This window comes from Oncorhynchus nerka, linkage group LG21, assembly GCF_034236695.1.
Source record: "Oncorhynchus nerka isolate Pitt River linkage group LG21, Oner_Uvic_2.0, whole genome shotgun sequence".
NCBI lineage: Eukaryota > Metazoa > Chordata > Actinopteri > Salmoniformes > Salmonidae > Oncorhynchus > Oncorhynchus nerka.
The window spans coordinates 17129587-17139894 of record NC_088416.1 but is presented as its reverse complement, the minus strand read 5'-3'; the positions used below and the strand labels follow the sequence as shown (position 1 = coordinate 17139894).

Below are 10308 nucleotides of genomic sequence, written 5' to 3'. Positions count from 1 at the left end.
GGAGTGGTCTCCCTACTTCCCCTCCAACTCCCTCACCTACAACGCTACAACCTCCTCCAGCGGTATCCGGAACCAGGGAAAAAATATTTAATCAATTTTAGAATAAGGCTGTAACGTTATCAAAATGTGTAAAAAGTCAAGGTATTTGAATACTTTCCGAATGTACGGTATATAGACAGATAGTTTGGCAATTGCTTTTTCAAGCAAGATGCTTTGCAAACCTTTTCACTGTGAGGACCAGCCGGATGCCAAGATGCGACCAATTTCGACGACGACTATATCCTAAAATAATTTTGCTTGTAATCATAATATGATTTGCCTGCTTAATTGCTTACACATAACTTAAAGCAGTCTGAAGTGTAAAAGTGTTTTCCATAACCCTGTGACCCAGACGTCAGGACACCAAATTCTAATGAGGAACTGACAGTCCTACCTTGACCTTGCTAAACTGATGAATTTCACTCTCTGTATGATGAAACATGACAAAGCAACAGAAATCTCAAAAAGACTCACTGTTCTCATTGTTCAAATGGCATTTAGTAGTGATAGAATGTTCTATAAAAGTTTAATTCAATATTAAATAAACTATAACCCCTTAAAGGTAACATTATTGCAAAGTGTTACCGGAACTGGGTATATAATAGTATTCTAAATGAATAAGCACCTATTGGAATGGGAATAAAATGACCTTCTTGTGTATCGACTGGCAAATGTTTTAATTTCTGCACATGCTCACAGTGAATTCTTCAGACGTGGTCGTGGTGTGCCAAGTACAAACATGGAGACACAGTATAACTGGGAACACTAAATACATACAACCCGCATGGACCTTCAGTGTTTGGAATTCTTGAAACAGTTTGGGAAAAGCAAATGTCCTCTTCAAAAAATGTCGTCTTGAGAGAAGACAGACGTGTCGTAGTGGCTGAGTATTTCACCCCTCTGATTCAGTGTTTCCCAACCCTAAATCCAGGGACCGACATGGCGGGTTGCTGTTGACCATCAGAGTGTAAGCTGACACCGACTTCTGACACAAGTCTCAAGTGTTCATTTTAGTTTGAATTCAAATGGTCCTCCAAAGAAGAGGACCATCGACAGAGAAAATGTAGAAACACCCATTACAGAAAAAACACATGATTTCACATGTGGAAAATTGTGTTTTTTTCCATGAGGAACTGCTCTTATTAACATAGCACCCGGACACCCACTCAACTGCTATACACATATATGTACACTATAATATGGACTGGTTGTTCATTTACAAACACTGAGTAATCTCTTATATTGCAGAGTTAGGCACACACATTTCCACTAGTTTCCACCAGTGTTTCCCCTAGCTAGAGCAGCCCTCCACCGCCTAAAATGATTTGCCCTCCATTGGCTTCAATTTGTCATTTTTATCCCAGCTGCCCTAGATGTTGCTTCGAGGGCTTTTGCATCCCGCCTAAGGAAGAAACTAATATAGTGGAAAAACTGGGTATACAGTTCTCATGGTCCAACTTTGGGAATCGTCTGAAAGTTGTAAAACTGGCCACTGGCCATCGACATCAGCTTAGGAATTAAAACATAACGTAGGCCACTGTCTTTTGACCACTAAAATAGGTCACACAATAAAAAGACAGAAGTCAAATTCGGCCCTCGTCAAGTCAGCACAGGAAATGTCAAATCAATTGTAGTGCAGAGTAAGCAGCCCTGCCAGGATGCATAGTTGGGCTTTCCTCTCCCTCTGTCAGCCCAACCACTTGCAGCTCCTTCAAATAGTTTTTTTTTTGTAAATAAAGGAAAAAAGAAAAAAATCCATTAAAATAGTTCATATGAGGGGGAGAAATGATCTTGAGTGTTTTTAACACCCCGCCTTTCCATTCTCAGGTCCGAAAAAGTGTGTTGACTAACCACCCTTGCGTTGTTTCTTTTGTTCTCCTTTGTTGGGTGCTCTTCCTTTCTCCCCTATCCGCTTCTCCCCTTGTTGATGGCAAACTAGTGTGGCGGCCATCTTGGTTTTCCAGGTCTCAGAGGTGTGAGGAAGTGGAGAAGCAAAGCTTGAGGGTGTAAGGGTTGGAACCATCTGCAGATGGAAAGACAGAATAGGAAGAAGGGATGAGGAGAGGGTAAAAAATACATGACTTGCACACATGTTTAACTCTATACATTTACTTTGAGGTGTGTGTGTGTGTGTGTGTGTGTGTGTGTGTGTGTGTGTGTGTGTGTGTGTGTGTGTGTGTGTGTGTGTGTGTGTGTGTGTGTGTGTGTGTGTGTGTGTGTGTGTGTGTGTGTGTGTGTGTGTGTGTGTGTGTGAGAGAGAGAGAGAGAGAGAGAGAGAACATTTGCTCTAAATAATCATGTGCTGACACTAGAGTCAGTTTGAGCAATGCCCTGGTGGGATATTTCATGAGGCAGTAAGTTAGCCAGCGAAAGACTCTGAAAGATTCACTCCATATAAAAGGACAACTTATTAAGTGTTACAGAGTGTTTTTTTAAAGAGACATGATCAATGAGTTATCTGGCTAACTTTGATAAACACTCGGTAGCAACATTTGTTCCATAGATTTCCTAGATCACAGGGGAGGTAGCATGCAGGTATCATTGCTTACTACTTGTTATAAGCATTCACAAGCCTTTATAATGTCTTATAATAATGCTTATAATATGTCATGTCTCTTTATGTATCAACATTTCAACTGAATGCCTGGTATTTACTAGTCATGTTTCAAGAATCAAGTTTTAATGTCACATGCACAAGTACAAGGAAGCATACTATATACAGGAAATATTTAAAAAGTAAGTTCCAATACCATATTTACATGTGCAGGGATACTGGAGTGATGGAGGTAGATATGTATAGGGGTAAGGTGACTAAGGCAACAGGATATAATATAAACAGAGTAGCAGCAGCTTGCATGTGAGTAGGTGTGCGGCTGTGCAGAGACAGTATAAATGTATTTGAATATTATGTGTGAGTGAGCAAATGATGGAGTGAGTGTTTGTGTGTGTGTTGTGTTGCCTCAAGGGGTTACTCCTTATATTCTGTATTCAGACTTTTTTCAGCTAACTGGGAACTTAGGCCTGCCACCCACTAAGAGACTATGGCGTGAGGCTCTCTGTATGAAAGCCATTATTATTAGAGAAAACAAAGCTTTCTCCTGCAATGTTCCTCCTCTGCCACAAAAACAAATAATGAAAGAACATAATGGAGGTGTTTGGGGGGGGATTCCATTTTTGTTTTGTCAATTGGCTTTTGTTTGTGTTGTCAGCCAGTGTGAAGGTGAATAACTGCAGTGTAGGGGAGGAACACAAGGGAAGAATAAAACAAAAATGTATTTAACTTGTATTGTAGTCGATAAATAGAGAAAGTGTACAAATGTGAACGATGAAGGCCAGTGAGGAAGAGGCGTCTAGCGGCTAGCCTGGCATGTTGATTCTATCTGGCATTGTCCGGATTTATATTTGCATCTCACAAGAGAGAGCCACACCTTCACCGTGGCAATCTCCAGGATGAAACGTTTCCACAGACGTCCTGGGGTCACTGATACCAGGAGAGGAGTGACAACTGTTACTGTGTGAATTAAATTGTAGTGTTTGGTTTGTTTCAAGAGCTTATAAAGAGCTGCCCATTTTGATAAGTCTTATTGCATTTGATGTTTTCTGTATTTTTAAAGTAACTGGACGGCTCCCGAGTGGCGCAGAGGTCTAAAGGCACTGCATCTCAGTGCTAGAGGTGTCACTACAGACCCTGGTTTGATTCCAAGCTGTATCACAACCGGCTGTGATTAGGAGTCCAATAGGGCGGTGCACAATTGGCCCAGCGTCGTCCGGGTTAGGGTTTGGCCGGGGTAGGCCGTCATTGTAAGTAAGAACTTGTTCTTAACTGACTTGCCTTGTTAAATAATGGTTAAATAAAAAAAAGAGACAACATTTTTTATATTGGGTTAATGGGTTATCAGGCACATTCCTGTTTAACGGTCATAAAATTAACATTGATTAGAGTTGATTAAATAAGAATCTGGGTGTGTTGTTCCTACCTTTTGTTTTCACTAGCAAAGTGTTAAGAAGTGTTAATTCAGGTTGGGGTACGTTCCCGCTTGAATTTGGTTAAGAGGGGAGTGAATTCGCGCATACTTTGAGAACTTGCTACCAAGCTCCTATGTGTATCAGACACACATAGTTTTTTTTCTCTTCGAGATTATTCTGAACTGACGACATGTGTAACCACGTTAAGTCTTAGCCTATTGGTGATAATCATTTACTCTGTGTCATTCTGTAATGTATCATGTATTTCATGTACACTGTAATGTTTGAGTGTCAATTATTTCATGACTAATACATTGTATTAGTTGAATTGAGTAAATGCATTCCTCGTTTTACAGAGTAATTATTTGATTGACTATTTGCCTTTCATTTGATCGTTGTTAATTACACTAAACACATAGCACATGCTTGGGTACCAACTTGACATCCCTGAGCTGCTTGCCTCAATAAATGAATGCTAGAACATCGGTCGCGAGGACTAGCTATTTGTATCTAGCCTCTTAGTAATTGCATAACGGTGCAAGATAGACACATGTTCATTATAGTCATACTGAGTCGGTGATGCAATGATTCACCATCGTGCTAGATCCTCCAGACAGTCTATTGAATTTATTCACATAATAATGGAGTCTGATTGATAAATGCAGTTTATTATTCAGCCTACTTTCCACCAACCTACTGTTGGAGTTTTATTAGGGAAACCCCTCAAAAGAAGTGTAATGCAGCCTGTCGCATGGAGTGAAGATAAGCACCTCTTAATGACATGCACAAGCTAGCATTACTACCTAGCTTTACTCCATGCTACAGGCTAGTGATACTTCCTCCAACATGATGTCCTCTATAAGGTTCAAATCTGAGTGAAAAAACAATGGTTTACAATGAAAGTCACTTAGACTGCGTTTAGACGAGCAGCCAAATTCCCCCCCAAAAATGTTTTCTCACTATTTGGTCTTTTTGGCAATCGAATGAGCTCTGAAAAAGATCTGGTGAAAAAATCTGATGTGATTGGTCAAAATACCAATTAGTGTCTAAACACAGCCTTAGATGTGGCCTACAGTATCAGAATTAATGTTAACATATACATTTCAACTATCTTATACTTTTTTTGGGGGGGGTTCTATGCAATCAGACTGTGCTATTGATTATTAACATTATGCTTAGGTAGTATAGTTGTTTTGTTAACTGATAAGGGGGGAGGGGTTCCCACTAAGCTAAGTTATATGGAATTGTCATACCAAGGATCATTTAGCTATTTGATTTATGATTTTAGGACCCCTTCATGTCTAATTGTTTTTGAGGCCTTACTGCTATTAGACCATACAAACGCATTGAATAACAGATTCACTACACAGATCGTCCCAACAAAATATCAAAAGGATGTTTGTTCTGATGTCTCTCCTATATCTGAAAGATATAAGAGAGATCAGGAAACGTTTATATATATATATATAATTTTTTTTTTTTAAATATGTATTTAACCTCTTATTTTTGGCACTAAAAAGTTTAAGCCCTGTCTAAACTGGGGGGGTTCTACTAAGCTATATGTATTCGTTTTATGAAGGTCATTACCAAGAATCATTTAGCTATTGATTTAGTATTTTATGACCCCTTGAAGTATCCCAAATAAATATTGCTATATATATTTGATGAAAACTATTTTGGGCCATAATGCCCATTCAAACGTATTTATTAACAGATTCACTACATGGAACAACAGACAGTCCCCCCCAAAATATAAAAATAACGTTTTTTTTCTAAAATGTCTCTCCTACATCTGAAAGATATAAGAAATATCAGGAAACATTTATTTTTATTTTGACATGTATTTAACCCCATATTTTTGGCTTTAAACAGTCTCCATATACAGTACTTGTCACACCCTGATCTGTTTCACCTGTCCTCGTTATTGTCTCCACCCCCTCCAGGTGTCACTTGTTTTCCCCAGTGTATTTATCCCTGTGTTTCCTGTCTCTCTGTGCCACTGTATGTATCCCTGTGTTTCCTGTCTCTCTGTGCCAGTGTATGTACCCCTGTGTTTCCTGTCTCTCTGTACCACTGTATGTATCCCTGTGTTTCCTGTCTCTCTGTGCCAGTGTATTTATCCCTGTGTTTCCTGTCTCTCTGTGCCAGTTCGTCTTGTATGTCCAAGTCAACCAGCGTGTTTTCCCCCAGCGCCTGCCTTTTCTATTCTCTTTTTTCTAGTCCTCCCGGTTTTGACCCTGGCCTGTTCTGGACTCTGTACCCGCCTACCTGACCATTCTGCCTGTCTTGACCTCGAGCCTGCCTGCCACTCTGTACCTCCTGGACTCTGAACTGGTTTTGACCTTTTGCCTACCCCCTTTTTGGATCAATAAACATCTAAGACTCCAACCATCTGCCTTCTGTGTCTGCATCTGGGTCTCGCCTTGTGCTCTTCCATACATTTTTTCAACTGGTACCGGGGACCTTCAGACGAGTATTTTGAGGCCTATGGGCATCCTAGTGCAAACACTGACATGTACATTTTGTGAGAAGACAGATTTTTGGGATGTCTCATGTTCTGACAAACACCGCTCTAGCTCTGTCACCTTTCATTGCAGATGCGGAAGTGCGACATAGGCGGACGCGGTGGATTGAGATGCATCCAATGCAAAAAACCTGATATCTCTCTAGCTGAAACTGACAGATTTTGATGGGGATATGTGTATTATGCTAATTTTTGGGGTGGATAGTTGCAGTCAGAACCATGTTAAATGTCTCGAAGATGTCACTTAAAAGAGACAGAGGAGGTGGCATGGGTTTTCTAGAGGTTTTCTAGGGCTGCAGTCTCTGGCACACGTGGTGTTGGCATAGGTTTGAATCCAGCCTACTGCCTTGTGACCCAATTCTCTTTCTATCATTCTCTCATCATCTCTCGCTCTTTTTTTTCTGTTATTGAAGCAAGCATTCTGATGTCATTCTCTCCGGAGCAGGACACAGTACTTACTTGGAATTCTGATCTGGTGGTGGTTGAGGACTGTTAGAACCTCCACAGCATGTGTCTTGTTGTCAAATTCGAATAAGCCTGAGATAGTTTTTGAGCTGGCTAGAAGGGAGTGTGAAAGCATTTAGAAACATTTATAGGAAAATCATTCATAATGGTCTATTCATATCAGTCATAGTAGAATAATATTTATCTATTTCTATTATTCCTTATTAATTACATTTATAATCTAGGTGCCTAGCTGTTGCTGACACATTATTTAGAAACAGAGCTGAATGTCTATGACTAGTACCTCTACTGAATTGACTCATGTTATATAATGTCCATTTAGTCCAACATAATGAATTAAATGAGCACTTACGTTTTGCATCAAAGACTTTGAACTTGATGAAACCGGGAACATCATGCTCTGTACATAACTAAGCACACAACAGAAAAGGTTCAGCTATTGCGTCAACATTGCTTCATTCAGTGTGTTGTATATATTATCCACTAGATGGCGATGTTATTATATGAATCTCAACACTGGACAAGAAATAGGCTTCTTACAGGCCATTTACAGGTTATTGTCTGTCTGGTGCCAAATAACTTGACATATTGCAAAGATTTGAATGACAGTTCTTAACATTTTAATAAACAATCTCCCCACTTGCTTGTGTCTTCTCTACCCTATAGGCAGGTGTCTCCTGCTACCCATTATCAGGGTCATCCAAACTTTTAATTCCACTATAGAAAGGGTTCAACCTCTCCTTACCCCCACCTCCCACCTCTCAAGACATCAGTCACCAATCCAGCCTAAACAGCCACCCCTTCCCCCCTTCCCTCCCCTCCACACCCACCCTCTGCAGCTCGTCCTCAGTGATGCAGGGCGGGACATTGTAGAAGTGCAGCACAGCGGCGGGCGGCTGGATGATGTTCTTGGACGCCTGGCCCACGCTGCTGAAGCGGTTGTTCCGGGTCATGGCAAAGTCCTTGTAGCTGCTGCTGCCGTCCTCCAGCTCAAACACCTGACTGGGGATGACCGCGTGCTGCTTGGACACACTGGAGGGAGGGAAAGATCAAGGAAAGGAAGGGGGGAGGGATGAATAGATATATATTTAGATGGGAGAGGAACACAGCTGCTAGATTTGCAGCCATAGATAATCTATATGTAATTCTATGTTTCCTCCTATAGTGGGTGAACAAAAAGGAAGCACATTAAATGGGGTTTATGCATTCATGAGGTCAAGGTACAGATAGGGACAGGAAGAGTAAACATTAAAAAAATCTGTCTTGACCATCTAATAACAAATTGGCTCTCAAGGGCCGAGGGGAGCGAGAGGTTAGGTAGGTATCGGCTTAGTGCTGCGAGACTAACTCCCAACGGGTTGAAGGGGATTTATGCCCTTTAAGTTTTTCAATGCTATGCAGTCTCTCATTCAGAGGCCTAGAGATGGCTATGGCAGCGCCATTTTTAACATGCTATAATTATTCGGGCAATTGTTTGTATTGTAACATGCTATACTATTTGGGGCATGGTTTATAGCATGCTATAGAAAAATATGTATTTCATGCCACGACATCCATCTCTTTCACAACATATAGCATGTTACAAACAACGCCCCATATGTTGCAGCAATGTCTTCAGATTGGGTATGCAGTCAGTAACTGGTGGACCGTCCGCCAACATAATGAAATGCTGTTTGAATTCCTTGCGGCGGGGTTGAATCCCAGCGGAGCTGAAGGAAAGACTCGTCTGGATCTAGCAGCTTAGGCAATTCATTATTCTGATGGATGGAGGCTGCCAATTCAATAGGACGACTCAACGCAACCCACACAGAGCCTTTAAACAGCCAACGCTGTCGAGACGAATAAGGCCTTTGTGCACCTCCACTGTGCTTTTTTCCTAGCACTTTGAAGATTCCCAAAACCAAAACTTGCTAAGCAACAAATTGATGATAATGATGACGGTAATAGCTTTCTCTTTCAAAGGATGGCATTGTGTCCTCTCTTCCTGCCTCCTTCTCAAAACGCATTTGAGGAGAAGATCCAAGGTGCTTTTGAGAAGGAGGCAAGGAGAGAGGACGTGAGGAATCGAGGAAAGATGAATGTCACCCTCATCAAGCTAGGGTTCAGGGAGTTGGGGTCAAAGGTGAAACATGTAGCCTCCTCACCAGACGTTGAGCCTCTTGCTGAACACCTTGATGCTGTTGAGGTGTGTGATGGATCGGTCCACAGCGTACTCATCTCCCATCTCTACCAGTGCGGTGCCCGGGACACTCTTCATAAACTTCACCTGGGGCGTAAATAAGACCGAATGGCATCACTGTGAATCCGTACAGACCTTCTGATATTCTACTAGGTGACGCTGACCTTGGGTTAGTTTTGTATTACCCCTACTAATGTCTTCTCTTCGAGTACACACTTGATTAAATTAGTCAACTAATCACTAAGCACACTTTTGTTTTTATCCACGTTAATACAGAGACCAAATGGAATAAGTCTCACTCTAAAACATATTACAGGTCAAGGTTTAATTGAATCAAACTGGTAGGTACTCCCCTCACAGTGGTAGGTTGCTGGCAGTAATTCTGTAACCAAAGCTACAGCATAAAGATTGCCATGGCAACTTGATTGCATCCACCCCCTAGTCACACTAGCTGTCACTCTATTGCCCTCAGCCCTCTCATTTAAAGATGAAATCCAGGATTGATACATCCATTTTATAACTTTGAAATTAATGATGTTTTTTAAATCGCAGTAGCTTTAGCTTTCATCTCGTGAGAAAACAGACGCCGACACTGACCTTCTCAATATTCCCATACAGGCAGAAGAGGTTGAAGATGCGGGTGCAGTTCATCTTGGCTGGGTGCAGGCCGCTAACCATGGCGACCGACGAGCTGGAGGCATGGCCCATATAGGAGGAGGTCTGGGGCAGGGGGTAGGCAACCACCTCCTGGGCGTCATGGGGAGAGCTCCTCTTGTACCTGTTATTGCTGGGCAGGGGCAGCAGGGGGCAGTGTGACCCTGGAGAGAGGGAGAGAGAGAGAGAGAGAGAGAGAGAGAGAGAGAGAGAGAGAGAGAGAGAGTGAGAAGGAGAGAATAAGACTGAGAGAAAGTGAGAAATAGAAAGGGGAATGAGGGTAGGGGGATAGAGAGAGATGGAGAGAGATAGGGGGAGAAAGAGAGAGAGAGAGAGATAGAAAGAGAGAGGAAGAGGGAGAGAGACAAAAAATAGAGAAGGGAAGAGATAGAAAGTGAGGGAGAGAAAGAAATAGAGTGAGAGAAAGAGTGTGTGAGAAAGGGAGAGACAGAGGGGGCAGAGAGAGACAGAGGGGGGCAGA

General features: G+C 41.8%; 1 protein-coding gene across 1 annotated transcript in view; it reads right to left on the bottom strand.

The window, feature by feature from the left end:
* Positions 1–515: 515 nt before the first annotated feature.
* Positions 516–10308, bottom strand: part of LOC115103980 (heterogeneous nuclear ribonucleoprotein L-like) — a 52661-nt gene continuing 42868 nt past the window's right edge. Inside the window, exons 8-13 of the mRNA XM_029625081.2 lie at positions 9771–9991; positions 9139–9260; positions 7825–8026; positions 7347–7404; positions 6989–7087; positions 516–2062 (exon numbers count right to left, since the gene is read on the bottom strand). Of these exons, the coding sequence (XP_029480941.1) occupies positions 2007–2062; positions 6989–7087; positions 7347–7404; positions 7825–8026; positions 9139–9260; positions 9771–9991 (758 nt within the window). The 3' untranslated portion in view covers positions 516–2006. The remainder of the gene's footprint in view (positions 2063–6988; positions 7088–7346; positions 7405–7824; positions 8027–9138; positions 9261–9770; positions 9992–10308) is intronic.